Source organism: Vicugna pacos, chromosome 6, assembly GCF_048564905.1.
Source record: "Vicugna pacos chromosome 6, VicPac4, whole genome shotgun sequence".
NCBI lineage: Eukaryota > Metazoa > Chordata > Mammalia > Artiodactyla > Camelidae > Vicugna > Vicugna pacos.
The window spans coordinates 61,271,449-61,289,050 of record NC_132992.1 but is presented as its reverse complement, the minus strand read 5'-3'; the positions used below and the strand labels follow the sequence as shown (position 1 = coordinate 61,289,050).

The following is a 17,602-nucleotide window of genomic DNA, read 5'->3' as shown; positions in this document are numbered from 1 at the left end:
CCTGGTATGAAGTTTACATCTCACTGTAATTTTCTATCAAATAACTATCTTCCCCCTTTTTCCTTAATAAGAGAATCCTAATTTTTAGCTGGAACACGGCCATGTAATAATTTCCCAGCCTTCACTGCAGCTAGGTGCAGCCATGTGACCAAATTCCAGATAATTCTGTGCTAAGTACTATGTGGAAGTTCAGGAAGGATCCTTAAAGAGAGCTGACTCAGCTGGAAGGAGTGCCCTTTGCCCTTCTTACTGCCTTCAACTAGAATACACAGAAGATTTCTGGAGCTGCAGCAACCATCGTAGACCATGAGGTGACTCCAAAGACAGGAGAACAGAAAAGACAGAAATCTGGGTCCCAGATGGCTCCATGGGGCTTTCATGGCAGAGCTGGACTCCCTATCTCCAGACTTTATACAGGGTAGAGAAATACATTTCTATTTGGTGTAAGCCACTGTCATTTCACATTTCCTGTGCCAGACAATGGTGCCAAATCCTAAGTGATACAGAATTCAAATATCTCAGGAATGTTAAGCCTTTCATAGCTTCACTTCTGTCAACCTCTCTAGCCTTATCTTCCACCATACTTCAAACTTTAGGCTAGCACCACCAAAATTCGAGTAGTTTTCTCCCCCACCTACATATTTACGTTGGACTTTCATACTTCTCAGATTTTGCTCAAGCTTGCCCCCTAAACATCCTCTGTATCTTTATTCGGCTTTTAACTTTCCACACTCAGCTCAGGCATCACCTTCTCCAGGAAGTTTGCCTAAAGCTCCATCTTAGGCCAAGTGGCCATTCCCTCTGCTCCCATAAGACCCTGGGCATACTGCAGTTTTGGAACCTGCTATTAATGTTTAATAACCTGCTGTTACTTGCATATGGGCCGTCACTCCCACCCCACAAAAGGAATCTCAGAGAGCAGACACCACATCTACTACTTCAGATCTCTCTTTCAAACGCAAGTGGGAGCTCAGTAATTATGTTCTGAGCTCCAGTGCATTTTCCTTACTGCAGTGGAGTGAATAATACATATCCACTGCTTCTGAATGTCCTGCTTAGCTCTTCAGATGAGCAGTAAATTGAACATTGAAGCACAATTTTCTAAAGGTGATCTTTTTTTCTTTTTTCTGGAGATGAAAAACAAGTTTCAAGTAAGCCATCCTAAGAAAACATCCATTCTGAGAAGCAGTTTGCTGTTTGGTGGTTTCAGACCTGAATTCTTTCATCCGTAACAGGGAACTTGGCACTGGGTAATCTTGGAGGTCTCAGCTGCCTCTGACATTTTATAATTCCATTGTTGAACATAAACACATAGATCTGGACACAAGGAACTCACTGTGAGTGCATGGCTCCCCCAGGGACTGGCACATGATCAGCCTTACCCAACTTTTAAATAAATTATTTATAAGGAGTGCCTCATAAAGTCTTAGAGTCATCAGAGGACAGTGAGCATGCTAGAAAAATGAAATGCCGACTCTGGGAAGAGATGCCTCCTCGACTCCAACCACGCTGGCCTTCTTTAAAAGTCCTTGAACTTGCCACGCTACCTTCTGATACTGGGCACCCGCATTTGCTGTTCCCAGTCTTGAATGCTCTTTCCTTCCCTCTTCACTAGTGACCTCAGCTGCTGAGTCACTTCCTGAGGAAAATCTTCCACCTTTCCTTGACCAGACTGAATCACGCTGGGAGAGGTTCTCATTCACTGCCACACAGGCCTCTTCTTCATGGCACTGGGCACAGCTGGGCTGCTGTGTTAGTAGGACCATGTGACTGATGTCCTTCTCCCTCCCTACACCGTACTCTCCACAAGGGAGCACTTTTGGTTTTGCTCACCACTGTGTCCATACCCTTGGTAGAGAGTGTTGACCCAGTCAATAAACACTTGTTATTAGTGGCCAATGAGTTTCATCTGGGGGCCCTGTCAAGCTATTCTAATATGCTGGAAATCCTCAGAGCTCCCCATTACACCCTTGAAAAAGGATTTTAGGAGTTAGGGATTGAAGTCACTTTCTGGCGACGGTGGAAGAGCAGGCACTGAATGAGGCCAGCATCTGGCAGAACAAGCAGGGCAAGCTAAGAAGAGAGAAGGCGGGAACATGACTAAAAAGTCTGGTGCTCCAGTAACAACCTGGGTAAGGGCCAAAATCCGATGTGAGTTACTAATGCATAGAGAATTCCAGGTGAGCACATCCTGAAGGACTATGAAGATTAAAAAAAAAAAAAAGACAATTTGTAGCTGTCTTTGTAACAAGTAGATCAAGAAAGAGGAGACCTACTTCTTGGACCAGAAGGAATGATGTTAGCACATGGCAAAGGGAAAACAGAGCTCCTAAATTTGACTTTAATCTCTATCTAAAAAGACCACCTTTCTTACTAGAATGAGACTAAATCTAAATACAGAATTGAATTCCAATATAGGTAAGAGCCCAAAATTCCAGGCTCAAATGAAAGACCCAAGGGGACTCTGAAAGTCTGCTAATACTTAAGTGTAAGAAAGGTCCCATCCAGGAGCAGAAGACCTAAATAGACATTTCTCCAAAGACATCCAGATGGATAACAGGCACATGAAAAGATGCTCAACATTGTTAATTATTAGAGAAATGCAAGTCAAAATTACAATGAGGTATCACCTCACACCAGTCAGAATGGCCATCATTAAAACGTCCACAAATAATAAATGCTGGAGAGGGTGTGGAGAAAAGGGAACCCTCCTTCACTGTTGGTAGGAACAGAATGGAGGTTTCTTAAAAAACTAAAAATAGACTTATCATATGACCCAGCAATCCCACTCCTGGCATATATCCAGAGATAACTATAATTCAGAAAGACACATGCACCCCAATGTTCAAAGCAGAACTATTTACAATAGCCAAGACATGGAAACAACTCAAATGTCCATCAACAGATGATTGGATAAAGAAGATGTAATATACATATATAGTGGAATACTACTCAGCCAGAAAAAAGAATAATGCCGTTTGCAGCAACATAGATGGGCCTGAAGATTGTCATTCTAAGTGAAGTAAGCCAGAAAGAGAAAGAAAAATACCGTATGATATCACTTCCATGTGGAATCTTAAAAAAAAAAAGAGACACACAAATGGACTTATTTACAAAAGAGAAACAGACTCACAGATATAGAGAACAAACTTACGGTTACCAGTGCGGGAAGGAGTGTGGGTTGAGATAACTGGGAGTTCAGGATTTGCAGATACTAACTACTAGATACTATTATATCTAAAATAGATCAACAGCAAGTTCCTGCTGTAGAGCACAGGGAACTATACCCAATACCTTGTAGTAACCTATAGTGAAAAAGAGTATGAAAAGGAATTTATGTATAGTCATGTGTGACTGAAGCATTATGCTATACACCAGAAACTGACACAACACTGTAAACTGACTACTTCAATAAAAAAAACATAAAAACAAGAGAAAGGTCCCAGGAAATGGGAACCAGACAGATGTTGTCACAGTTTTCAAGAGGGCAAAGAGCCAGATACAGGAGAACAATGACACAAGCAAGTGATATTCATCACCAACCCAACAACAAACTGATGTGAAAACACATGACTTATGAACTCAAAACACAAAAGCAATGCTCACAGAGGCGGCCTCAGCATGGGCTCTCAGAGCAAAGCTGTGCTCAGCAAACGTCAGCTCACACAGGTGTGTGGAGTCAGCAAGGCACCTGATGGTCCCTTATGGTGTCTGAGGAACAAGAGTCAGATCCAACAGCTGTGCCCAGAGACTAGCTTAACAGATCTCATCTGGGAGGGAGACTGCTACTCTTTCAAAATTCTGAATCTTTAAAAAAGTCAAATTAAGTAGAGGTTGTTCTCAAATTTGAGAAGAAATCAAAAGTGATTTTCTTTCAAAGTTAATGTGCCACGCAAGTATAAAAGACAGTATGTCAGGTCTGGACGTCAGCCTCTGTGGCCAGTTCCACATCTGGGTGATGGGAAAGACAATTACCACGGAGAGCACTTGGAGCTTTAGGAGAAAACACTGATTACCATGCACCCCGCATGCCAAGAACTGCACGGGACACAAAGTGGTCAGACGTGCGAGTTGAGGAGCGTGTACTGAAATGCACCGTGTTCAAGAATAACATGGTAAGAGAGAATCAAAACTTGAACCGAGCTCTTCCATAAATTCTTCCTCACTCAGCAAATTTTAGAGACATTCCATGCTTTGTCCAAAATAGCAAACCCAACATGTGCTGGCTGGCTTTAGGAGGTGCGGGATGAAATGTCAGTGATGGCTGAGTTCCCCTTTAATACAGCTTATGAAACAGGATGGAAAATGGTGCCCAAAACGCTGGCGGGCAGGTGAATGGGACGTGTGCCCCTTTGTTTCCCCCTCTGCTGTGGGACCTGACTCTGGGAAAAAGTCAGCGTCCGTGTGAATTATTCATGAGCGCTATCGGGGCTTCCACTCAGCCAGCAAGCCCAGGACAAAGGAATGAATAGTCTTTTTTTTCTCCCCTGAGCAGAGCGATTCATTGACCGCTTACTTCCCAGCCCTCTCTTCTTGGTCTCTGGGTCATGGCGAGCTCCACACCTTCCAACCACGGCCAGAGGGGCAGACTGTCTTCTTGCTGTAACTCCCAAGAACGGGGCTTGTGTTCCTCCATAAAATGCAAGTGAACACGTGTGAGAATCAGGGTCAGGACATGAACAGAAACGCCCTTGAATGCACCTGGCCTGTCTCCTCTCACACAAGGCACAGTCGGCCGAGAGAGAGGAAAGTCCCGTCAGAGGAGGCCTGAGGCACGACCTTCTGAAGTCCCATTTGACGACTTGCAAATGGTACCATCTTTCTAACTGGCTGGAAAACAAACACGTCCCCCAGAAACAACAACCAAACAACTACAACCACCGCAACAACTCTGAACAAGTCAGGGGCATCATCCAGGGAGAGCCTTTTAGCTCAGACAGAGGCCGTCCCAGGACACGCATGATAAATGAGGCTGTCCGATGCTCCTGTACTTCTCACTGCGCTCTCTGGATCAAATTCACACCCTCCATGACCCACATGTGCCCTTTGCTGTGTGTGAATTCCAAGGACTTGGCTTTCAAAGGCTTATCCTTAAGACTCTGTTCTCAGGCCAGTACTCTGAGTGGAATTAAATTATCCTGTGAAATAAATCCTAGGGCTAAAAATAGCATATGAATCTATCCTAATTAAATGTGCTCCCTTTGAAGTCAAATGTATCAGTCAGAGCTTACCCGTGGAATTCAAGTCAGAGAGTAAATTAAAAGAAATTCCCAAATTTGAACCGCTATCCCAAGAATTGAAATAAAATTTCTCAAGAGGTGGGCTGAAGATGGTTTCTGCATCACCAGAAACCACATCAGGCTACACCGCCCATCCTCCATATTTCAAGACACGTGAGACACAGAGACGGAGAGGCAGTCATGTGCTACACAGGTCATCAAGTGTGTGCCTCGCGTCAAGGTGACATGGTGCTTGAGTGAATCCTGGGTATTCAAGAAGACTAAAAGGTTAGGCCTTCCTGCTCTTCCTCATTGCTGTGGCTGAATGTCTGTGTTCCCCACTTTCCCAGCTATATGTTGAAACCCCAACCCTCAAAGGGGATGATGTATTAGTAGGTAGGGCCTATGTGGGGTGCTAAGGTCATGAGGACAGGGCCCTGATGAATAGGGCTAGTGCCTTATAAAAGGGGGTCCAGAGAGATCCCTGGCCCCTTCCACCAAGTGAGGTCACAGAAAGAGGGCCCTCACCAAACATGACCATGCTGGTGCTTTGATCTTGGACTTCCAGTCTCCAGAACTGTTAGAAATAAATTTCTGTTGTTCATAAGCCATGCAATCTGGGACAGTATGTTACGGCAGACACTCACTACGCCACACTTTCATGAGGTTGCCCTATCACCAAAAGGGGAGTAAGACGCCCACTCTTCAAGGGGTTTACTTGAAGATTTACTTTAAGATTGTACTCCAAGTGTTCAAGTCTCTCCTGAGGAGACAGTGTAGACCAGCAGTTGAGAATGTAATTTGAATTCTGGCTTCACTACCAGTTAAGAGTCTGGTTATCAAGCCTTTTGAAGGAGCAGTTATTCATCTAACACAAATACTATTATTGTTATATAATACTCTTGTTAGGAGGATTAAGACAGAAATGCAGGTCAGCGTAGGGCCTGTAACAAGTACTCGGTTTAGCTCTTGCTGTCATTGTTAATTTTTTTTTTAATTTACAAGTCCCATCAAGTAGGGAAGTGATTATTCTTAAAAATTAAATTGGGGAAGGCTCTCTCTGGGATAGACAGAGCAGAGATGGGTAGCTACGCCATCAAGAGGAGAACAAATGTGGAAGACACAGCCCAGCATCTGACACTGCCACCAGGAAGGACTCTCAGATTATGTCAGCCACCACCACCCATCACACACTAGGTGGAAAGCTGAGACGGGAGAAATTCCGTACTGAAACATCATGGCTGGAACGTCACATCCAGGGGAACATCACAGTCTGGTCGAGAAAGTTCACAGCCAAGGTCATCCAAAGTACCCTGTGGCCCCCTCATGACTCAGGAATGAGCGGAGAACCCCGATTACCTTCAAGCGATGACCCTACGGCCGGTTACCCAGCTTGGCTCCCTGCTCTGTACCCTTTTTCTAACTCCCAGCTGGGGCTGCGATGGAAGAGCTGCATCTAATGGAAGTTGTACAGCTCCGCACTGCGAATTTACTAGAAGACATTTCTGCAGAGTGCCTGCTCTATCAACTTTGGTTTCCCGCTTCTTTCTGGCATTGTTGCCAGTCACATTGCATTCGTTACTGGTCTAACGCCTCTTTTCCTGTCTTTTTTTCTCCTAGGGTAGTTAAGAATAGTCAGTTCTTAAAGCTCGCTTACCCTTTAATAATGATATCAATACTGTCATGAGCTCACAAAAGGAACAGTGTTTAGCAAAGCTAATAAACAGCAAATTTCAGTCAGAAAATTCTTCACTTCGACACTCATGCGTCTAATATGAGAGAGAATTTTTCTCAAAGGAAAACCACAGTTGCCACTCAAGAGAAAAAGAAGAGTGTATGTGGCAACTAAATTATAATGTGATTTAAAGAGTAGGAGGACACTGACAACAGGGGAAAAAAGGAAAATTGAAGAATAAAAATTGTCTGACTCATTATGACAGTTCTCGCTGTCTCCAACCTTGTGTCTGACTAGTTTCATTTGGCATTCCCTGACCCTGGAGATCTGACAGCATCAACGAGACGTCAAGCCCACTTCAAGTACATTGTATCACCATCAAAGACTGTGTGTCATGAAATGGAATCAAACAGTATCTGGGAGGGGGCTACAAACGATAATCACCCAGCAGGACACTGCTCGTCAACAGGTCATCTCTCTGCTCCTCGACTGGCGCACCTAAGCCCCACAGACCGTGATTCTTATTACAGTAACTTAGGGCAACAGGCACCCACGCTCCGCCATGGATTAGGCATGGATTCTGAAAGTGGAATGAATCACTCCCGATGTTAAAACAGGAAAAAGAGAGCAGCAATATGTTCAGCCCCTGGCAGGGTTTGGCTATAACAGGCTCTGAGAAAATCCCAGCTGAACAAACACATGAACAGTCTCTTCCGAGACTCTCAAGCCTGTTTTACGAATACCACGTGGGGGCAAGTTTTAATTTGCAGGCCATGTTAACCACTGTGTTGTTCATTTATTCTAAAGGACAGACAAACCTTTGTGAATTTATTCTGGAAAGATTTCAATTGCTCATCCTAAGAAATGGAAGGATAGGCTGAATCAGGGGAATGAAATGGGGATGAATTTCGTACGAAATGGGTTACCAGCAACTCAGACTCACCGGTAGATGATGCCTTTGTCGTGCAGGAACATAAGCGCTGAAATGATTTCTGCAGCGTAGAACCGAGCTCGTGCTTCATCAAAACGACGTGACTTCTGGATGTGAAACATCAAGTCGCCCCCATTCACAAACTCCATCACAAAAAACAGACGATCCTGGGCACAAACACATAAGAGAGTCCATCACGGTGTAGCCATCACCCTAGAGCTCAGTCAGCATTCTAGACCCTGGGCTGCAGCGTGGGGAGAAGAGGTTATTCAATGGAGGTACTCAGTGAAACATCCTGACAGCTGGCAAAGCAGGAGGGCCTGGTGGCTTCGATCCTTGGGGTGGTGAGGGAAAGGGGGGTAGTAATGCCTGAATCTCCTTTAAGTAATTCCACACAATGTTGAATTTCTGCATTAAGCAAAAAGTAGAGAAGGCATCTGAAGCCTCTGGTTCTCCTTCTAGTTCTGTTCCTTAAATGGCATGTAACCTTGAACTTAACTTTTTTCAGATGTTCAACATTAGTAAGGTGAGAACGATGATGCGATCCCTACCAAAATCATCGGGTTTTATAAACTGGGAGAGAGCAGCACAAACCTAAAGGTGCATGCCTCTTTGTCTGGAACAAGAAAGGTTAGTCACAGCAAGTAAGTCATTGAACAGATCCTCACACATGGGCAGAGAATAATCACAGAAAAAGGGAAACGCTTTAGACAAACAGCCAAACAACTATGTAATGACAGCCTCGGAGTTGCCTTGATGTTAGAAAGTCTCTTCAGCCCTTCAGAAGGTTCCTGAATCAGAAATGAGAACTTAAAGACGAGTGAGATGCTGTGTCTGTCTGGAAGGAACTCTAACCCAGCAGGTGAAATGGGCTCTTAAAAGTCACTGCTACAGTCAGCGTATCAAGTGCTGTGGAAATTAAGGCTGCTTCATGAAAGAAGGGTACAAGGCTCAGAAAGGCATGTTGCCAAGATCGACAGTGTAAAAATGCTTTGCTTCAGGAACCTCTAAGATCAATGGACTTCCTCACTCCCTTTCATTAACATTTAAGGAGTCCCAGGCTAGCCAGGTATATAATTAGGGGCTGGGGACCCAAGAGAGAGTAACACAGGCATAAAACAGACACAAAACAGACACAACCTCTACCCGTATGGAGTCTGGTATGGGAGACATAATTATTTTTTTAAAAAACCCCAAGTCATATAAACAAGCAAATTTACAAATTCTGGTAAATGCTGTGAAGGCAAAGCGGAGGAATAAATGACATCTTGTCATCTGCTTGGGGTGGGGGCGGGGTCAGGGGAGGTCTCTCTGAGCAAGTGATGTGTGAGCCAAGACCTTCAGAACGAGTGCAATCAGGACCAGTGACCATCCTTGTGGGAGTAGAGGGGAGGTCATTTTGCAAAGAAACTGGTGTTTTATCAATTCACAAAGGACGTGTATACGCGCACACAGGTGCCATCTTTATTTGTGGTTTCATGTGCTGCCGCTTTGGTCAGCGTTACCACACATCCACAGCCGAACAGGGTTCAGAGACTGCGTGTGCTCTTGCTCCCCTCCAATCCGTCACTGCTTTAATCATGGTTAATCAGGCCCTTTGCTATCAGAAGACACTACAACTTAGGGCCTCCTAGTTCCCATTTTAAGACAGACCTTAATTAAAAGGAAAAAAATCCTCTGGACTATGAAATGTCTCTTTCTGCTAATAAGAAGCAAGAATTTAAGAGTCAAGATGGAATAGCAAAACCCAAGCGTCAATAAAACAGCTCTTCAGGTTGGCCAATATAAGCCAACGGAAAAGTAAACGTATCAAGCCATCTGACGAAGCTTCTGGCCTGCGTTTGAGTGTGACTGACAAGGGGAGAGGCAGAGCTGGGCGGGTCGAGCCTGGACAAGCGCTGGTGTTCCCTACTTCCTGTATGGGAGGCACCGGGTGGAAGGAGCAGGTCAGCAGCGGGCGGGGCATCGGGCGAGTGTGCACAGTCGTCTGTCTGAGAGCCGCATCCACACCGGAAGTTGTTATGCCGATGCTGTGTTTAGATGAAGGGGCCTCAGGGTCTCCAGTGAAGACTTGGGTGGTAAAGCACCCCAAACCACCCCTCACCAGGTAGGTCTGTCTTATATATTTTTGTTCACTGGTCTGTTCAGCTTCCCATGGCTGTGACCGGCAGGCAGTCCCATGAATTCCAACAGCTCAAAATACCTCATTACTAGAACTGGGGCAGTAGGTAAGTGGCTATTCCTCATACTGCTGGCAATCAGTGTACTTAGCAAGGGCTTCTTAGACATTAGGCATCACAAAGATGAGGGCATCCCAAGGGAAATTTCATCCACTTCTAGTTCCCCCCCAAAATAATTCTCATCAACTCAAGCCTGAAAAGCCTGAGCCTGGGCTAAGTTCCAGATCTGGGGAAGGGAATACTGCCTTCCCGTCTCGGTCATTCTCCTGCGTCAGCCCCACCAATGCAGGGGTTCACGGAGACACCCACCCCTGGGATGCACAGCCAGAGGCCACAAGCTTTAGAAGGGCGAAAATCTGGGTGGTTTCTTCCCACTCTGAGTGTCCTTTCTAAACTCCTGTCTGGCACCACCCAGAACAGAGGGTACTGCTCAGACCCCTTGGGCTACACGCAGCTCTTTAAGCAAGCAGGAAGGGAAAACAAGCCGGCTGAGCCCCAGTAACGATTTAACGAAAAGTAATGGTCCATCCTATCCAATGCGTACAATAATGGCACAAGGTAGAAAAACAAAAACATGTTTATCAGCTAGCAAACTGTGTTTGCCGCGACGAAACCCTGTTTCCATTTGGCTCTGTTCACTCTATTTTAAAATGTCTGCGGTAGAGGCAGTTAAAATCTGGCAGCAACTTCTCTAAGATTTCCTTCGCAGAGGTGGAGGTAAATGACAAAAATCTCCCGCCTTGAGCAAGAAGATTCACTCATTGTTTGGTAAGGGTGGGCGTGAGTGAGAAGCCACCATCAGCAATAAACTTTCATTAAACACATCCTCAGGTGGGGCTTCTAGAAAATGTGCAGTAAACAGAATTGGCTGCTGCTACTGGCTGTGAAGATGAAGACATTTTCAGTTAAAAAAGAAAAAGGGGGATCATATATGTGAATGTGCAGAATGACTTCAGTTATAGCCAAAGATGCAGATATGCACAGAAAGGATGAAAAAAACACCTATATGACAAGCCAGCCTTCAGCTGTGAGATCCGGGATGACACACTCCTTCTGTATAATTTTCAGTGTCTCTGAAGGTTTCTATGACGAGGGCGTATTACTCTTATAATTAGAAACAAACCAAAGCCACATATGGCTTCCTCCCTAGTTCTCTCATTTTCATCTGAAAGATGGGACACTGGAAAAGTGTGATTTGGGGGCTGTCTTAGAGCAGTTACCGAGGCAGTGGAGGTGAAAGCAGCTACAGAAAGAAGGGCCTTCACATCCCGTGCTGCCCATTATTAAGGGCCCCTAGTAACCACTTTCTCCCTTAATAGCCGTTCCGATGCCTGAGGTAACCAGGCCATCAGGCTTGTTGGGGTCGCATCCAAAATGAGGCTCAACTGGCTCTGGTTTGGACCCTGTGGCTCCACTGGGAGTAGAGGGTCTGAGTTCTGGTGCGCAGGCTTTAGAGGGTCTGCTGAGTCTTTCAGAGATTCTTCATGCTTCCTCTAAGGTCCTCAACCAGAAGGAATGAATGTTTACTGAGCACGCACTCTGCCAGGCTCTGGGTGGGGACCAAGCGCCATGTAATGAATCAGACCCCAGGCCTGCTCTCAGGAAGCTCCCACAGTTGGAACACATCAGCCAAGGGTGCTCAGTGCAGCAGAGGAGCACAGGGGTGTCATGTGGACACACAGCAGAGGCAGGGGAGCTGCCTGAAGACGGGCGTGGGATTTCAAGGAGCCAATTTACCAACCTGAAAGGGTGAAGAAGCACGAGTCAGGCTACAGTGGGGATGGAGGGGGCGGGAGCCAGGGTGAATGAACAGCTGAAGTATCATTGGCAGGCGGCAGTGATGGCAAAGGGAGATGGTCCCCAAGCCCTGAGGCTGCTGGAGTGGGGGTGGGGGCGGGGGGCGGGCATCACAGTTAAACATGCTGCTTTCACAGTCAGATGCTGGTACCAGAGGCAAAGGCTTCTTAGGATGCTCCCTTTCACCCCATCCCCAGGTCACCCACAGCTGAGAGCTGCAGGGCCTCAGTCCTATTAATACACTCAGTCACTCACCTCTCGGGTCCGGCCATAATTACAGGCCCAGTGTCTGGGCTAAAACAGGCCGCAGCTATGCTTTTTAAAGGGCTTGGCTTGAAAAAGCCTCTGGTAAGTGCTGGAACCTGCCATAAATAATAAAACATCGGCTACAAACACCAACGACTCCAGCTGAATTCTACTCCTAGGGACTGAATTCCATCAACCTGGAAACCTACCCCATTTGGCAGACGCCCTTTACAAAGCAGTGATGAAGCAACAAGGCAGCAGATCACCTCCCGCCTACAGCTCCACTCAATCTGTGCTGCTTACGAACTAGTCTCACTGATGACTCGACAAACAGCTAAGTCACGCTGAACAAACCCGACTGGGAAGCGGCGAGAGGAAGCATCTGCTAGGATCCAGGCATCTAGGGAGGCGCTCACCACACGATGGATTAAGGCTACCCTGAGTCATTTCTGGGGCAGGGAAGAGTTTCCAAATTCCACCTTGGGCAATGAGGGCAGGAGGCTGTTTCTGTATCTAAGCTATGTAGATAGCATTCCAGTTTTTCTAAAATCCAATTTCCTAGACACTGAGCCTGGACACCTGCACGGCTTTCCCTGAGGCCTCCGGCTCCTCTAAGGGAAATCTTGCCCTGACCTGCGTGGTAAGAGATCTAAGGTCCCACAGACTGGTTGGTTTAGCCTCAGTTCTAAAGCCAAGTAGCCCAGGCCTCTGTCGGTCCCTTGCTCCCCTCTTCTGTCCCTGATTCAATCAGCCACAAATGTAAGTCACTGACACAGGGTGAGGAACACCTTGGGGAATGAAAGCAACTCAGAAATGCCTTTGTCCCAACCAGCCCGGTGTGAGTTACAGGAGGCAGGGAACTGGTGCCTGGTTAATATCAGAATTCCTGTCGTCACCTGCCTGGTTCCATTAACCCACTGCAGCCTGGGCCAAGTCTGCCCTGGCTGCTATCAGTTCAAGGCTGTTACTGCCCCAGGCCAAAGGGGATAAAAATATTCTCTGAACTGATAGTGGCTGTAAGTGTAAGCAGCGTGTACTCCCTAAAGCCTCTCATAAGGATCCTTCTTTAGGAGGTAAAACTGACAGGCAATTGCACGAAGAAAAGAGACAGAATGCCTGGGGGGTAAAAGTGCTAGGGTACCTGTGACAAGGTGACATCACCTCAGGAGGGCGGCTGTAAGTGTGCACAGGTCAGGGGTGTGCCCCCTTTAGGGTCAGTGTGTCAGACACCTTGAGAGGTGCTCAGTCCCCCTGCTTAGGGAACCGCCCTGGTGTGGCCATGTGGGTCAATGCCAGACATCCTGCAGATGGCAAAGCTGGACCAAGTTCCTCCCCAGCTCCCGCCAGTCTCATTCCCAGAAAAGTGGAACTGAGACAGCCAGGATATCCTGAAGGCTGTGCTGTGCACAGGAACTGAGGAAACATGAATTAGGGAGCTGGCGCTGCTTTTGCGGTGTGAACATGTCAAATGTCTTGGTACAACAGAGCGGTGAAACCTGGGTGCATGTACGGATAGATGAATGAGGGAGAAGAGGGCAGAAACACAGTGTGAGGCAGAGATGAGAGACCACGGAGCGTGAATGAGTCGAGAAGGAAATTCCCTCGGTCCCTTGTGCCTTTCCAGTTTCAGATCCCCAGAGTGACTCGGCCAATTTGTGCCCTTTGTACCTCCGCATCTTTATTTTCACTTCTCCCTTTTTGCATGACGTTAGTTAAGTTTTTTTCCCCCATTACTTGCTACCAGGAAAATTCTAACTGAAACACACACCAGTTTTTAAGGGGCAGGAGGTTTTCCAATTTATACATCTGGGGTAGTAGCACCTAGAACTACACTGACTTGGTCGTGTGAGGACTAAACTGGAAACAAACTGCCTGGCATAGCACCAGGTCCAGAAGGAGATCTCAATAAACAGAAGCTGTTGTCATTACTACATCACACAAAGGTGCTGAGGCTGCATCTGGGAGACCCTGTGCCCAGCACTGAAGCACCTGGTGTCGCTAAGAGGAAGTGCACAGCAGTGGTGAGGGCCCAGGGCTCGGGAGCCAGGAAGCTCAAGATGAAGTGCAGCTCCCGCACTGCTGTATTTATTCTCTTTCTCTCTCAAAACTCTCATCTGCAAAATGGGGATGATAGGATGACTGGACTCACAGGTGTCTGAGGATGAAATGATTTAAGCTCAGAATTTCAAACAGCACGTGGCACAGAGTAAGGGCCGGATAAACGTCAGCAAGTACTACGGATCCTGTGATCCTCCTCCTCATGACCACACCCACCACGGCCTCAGCCAGCAGGGTGCTGGGCGGGGTCTGCTCCTGGGGCTGCGCCCCTGGGGTGGGGGCTGCAGCTGGCCAGGCAGGGAGCTGCCTGCCTTGGATGCAGAGGTGCTACCTCGCTCATGGAGCTCTCAGACAGCCAAGCACACAGGAGCCAAAGAGCAGCCCTAACCACTGCTTCAGCGGCTCCCCGACCCTCAGCTCAGGACAGGAATCTCCAGGGTTGGGGGAGTCAGGAGGACCCTGGGGCCAGCTGCTGGGTGCAGGGGCACTTCCTAATACTGTGTGGTCAAGGCCTTGACCCGATAAGGAGGACTTCTCTCTCTTGCACATGAGTTCTAACCCAGGGGTTACAAAACTAGATGGCATAAACCAAAGCAAATTAACCAAAGTTTCAGTTCCAGTAAGTTTTTCCATTTTTCTAATATTAGATGATAATCCATATCTTAAGAGCTTTGTAATAATCATAATAATTATTGTAAAGCAAACGTGCTCCCCTGTGAACTGCAAACACATGGCAAATGAGGCTTCTTATGGTAGCTCTTCTCCCCTTCCATAAAGTCCATTTGTTCTTACAGACAGAGAAAGGGCTTTCTGTTTAAAGCAAGAATCCATAGTCACTGCCATTTACACACATAAATCTCATTTACAGATGTATTTACAGTGAATATGTAGATTACCTTTTGGAAATAACTCAAAGAGAAACAACATTTAGAATTAACGAGTAATTTAGGTACTGCTTTAAAGGCAATGTTAAGCTGGGAGCCACATTTATACTTACTTACCGAAGTTCTAAGAATCACTTTGAAATGACTTCCAAATGAGTAACACATCAACCCTGGACCAAAACCTGCAGAGTGCTAGTGACAGGCTGAGGACAAAGGAAAGGAGATTCCTGGTAACAGACAGTATCATGTTCAATTTCTCGTAAGTGCCTCTTGCTTTATGATTTTTCTCTGACGAAGTCATCTACAGGGTGAATGGGGAGTTCAAGTCAACAGGAAACAGTTACTGACGCCAAAGAGGTGACAGTGGCAAAGCACCCTGGTGAGGAAACCTGATTGTGCCAGGCTTGAACTTAACCACACTAAGAACGATTACAAAGGCTTCAAGGAAGAAACAAGGAGAGGGAACTTATTGGCGCCGTGGTTTTTTTTTTTTTAACTTATTGTTTGTGTAGCCCAGAAGATGCGAGACCTTAATTCAATCACCCAGAGACTCTTCTGTTAAGCCCACAGGCATGACATGTCCCTTCTGAGTTCAGACTAGTCTTTGAGAAGGTGAAGTATGTCTCCAATACAACAAGGCCTTAGGAACTTGCATTTTAAACCTGGAGGGACACACAGCTCTTTTCAGAGACCAAGTATTTTCCTGGTAAACCACTAGTCCTCTCTTGTAATGAAACTCGACAAGGCTTACTGGCGTATGTACCAGGTGAGGGCAACGAAGCAATCAAACTTGCAGTTCAACACCCTGTGAGACATCTGGGCCAGGATGTTTCTTAGAGCATAATTAAGCAGTAAACATATGAGCAGGGGTAGAGCAAAGCCGCAGAACAAGCCCTCCTTCAGCATCTCTGGTCCACACACATTTGCCCAGCATCACTGTGCTGGCTGCGTTGGCTCTGTGCCCTTGGTCTTGTTTTCTCTGGGGGATCTGAGACCTCTTAAGGCAGAGCCCAGATGCCAATGCTGTATCTCTAGTACCAGCACCCACAGTGGCGTGGGCCATGAAAACAGCTAAGAAACCCTTGAGGAACTGACATAGAAAGAGGCTTTTCTTTTTTCCTTATAAAATTTAGGAAAGCTGGAACAAACTGCCAAGATTAGTTTTATCCGTCCATTTTGGGAAAGTCAAATGCAAAAAAGTGAAGTACCTTGCCCACAGTTAAAACAGTTTGTGGAAGAGTTAAAGGGGAGCAGGTCTACTTGACGCCACTTTCATTTCCCTTTATTTATAAAGCTTTGGTTTTTATCTGTTTATAAAAGTAATTACATGTTCTCCGTTCAAATGTAATTACAAAGTAAATACTTGGAAAATTGAGGAGGAAACAAAATCACCTATAATTCTGACACCCAGAGATGAAGGCTAAATACAAGGAGAAATAAAACTACTTAGGGCTTGTAGCATCCCAAGAACTGGAGGTTTCAGGGCACATAGGACCTTTACAAGGTAATTTTAACTACATTTGATTTCCCTCTTATGTCCTAACCATACTTAACATGTCTAAAGAACAGAAAAAGAGAAAAAAAGAAACCACATTCTTTCTTTTTCACTTATCTTACGTAACATTTCCTGAAGTACTTAGTCACCCAAACCATGATTTCTTAACAGTTGCATACTACTCCCAATGTCATTTCCATGAATTCCTACAATTATCTGGACTTCTGGTGAGGCTGATGAGAAAATGAGGACATGGTATTGACAGTCTAGTCACTGTGCTATGATAAAGATCACTTTTATTAGCCTGTAAAAATAGGCATCTCTGAGAGCAGACTATTACCAACTGGACATGGTGTTTTAATTCTGAACTTAGATTCCCTAAGAAGATATCTGACGTGATTATTCACTTTTCTGGAAAAAGGTGTGGTCACGTAAGAAGTATGTGTCATGGGATTCCTTTAAATCATAATTTCACATGGTACGTTCTTTATATAAAGATTTTTGGTTTCAGCATCAAATAGGAGAAAATCTACTGGTACGAGGCTAGAGAACACAGAGTAAACATGTCATTTCAGTTATTTAGATCCTTTTTCATGACAGAGGTTCCTAAGATTCTGAAAGAAGTCAAGATTCCATCCCTCCCTTTCATCTGTGGATTAATTAGACATTTCTGCCCCATGGGAGGAGATTCTAGGTTACAGCTGTCGGATTACATATCTTGCCCAGTTGGGGACGTATCAAATCTGGCCAAGAATATTCCATATCTGCCTCGGATGATGCCTGGGAATCTGCTGGCTAAGAGCCTGCTCCTTCTGCTGCTTGACGGTGCTGCCTGCCGCTGAAGTTTCCCTTAGGGACAGCTCTTCCATGTGCTATTTCGAGTTTGATTCTCCTGACGCAGCTCTGACATGTCCTTCTCTGGCCCTCGGGCTGGGGAATGAGGTCCCCTACAATCTCCTACAACCTCTTCCCAAACCCTGCTTGCAATGTGGGTGGAAGAGGGATCTCCACCGTCCATAGAGAAAGAGAGAAGCAGATCTTACTATAACGGCAGGGAGACCAAATAAAAGAGGCATAGCTCTGCTAAGACGAAGGGCAAAGTAACCAGAAATAGACC

At 45.9% G+C, this 17,602-nt stretch overlaps 1 protein-coding gene across 1 annotated transcript in view; it reads right to left on the bottom strand.

Annotated features, from left to right (window-relative positions):
- The window catches only part of PRKCH (protein kinase C eta), a 205,664-nt gene that overhangs the window by 55,820 nt on the left and 132,242 nt on the right, over nt 1–17,602 (bottom strand). Inside the window, exon 10 of the mRNA XM_006216558.4 lies at nt 7,838–7,992. Coding sequence (XP_006216620.1) covers nt 7,838–7,992 — 155 coding nt within the window. The remainder of the gene's footprint in view (nt 1–7,837; nt 7,993–17,602) is intronic.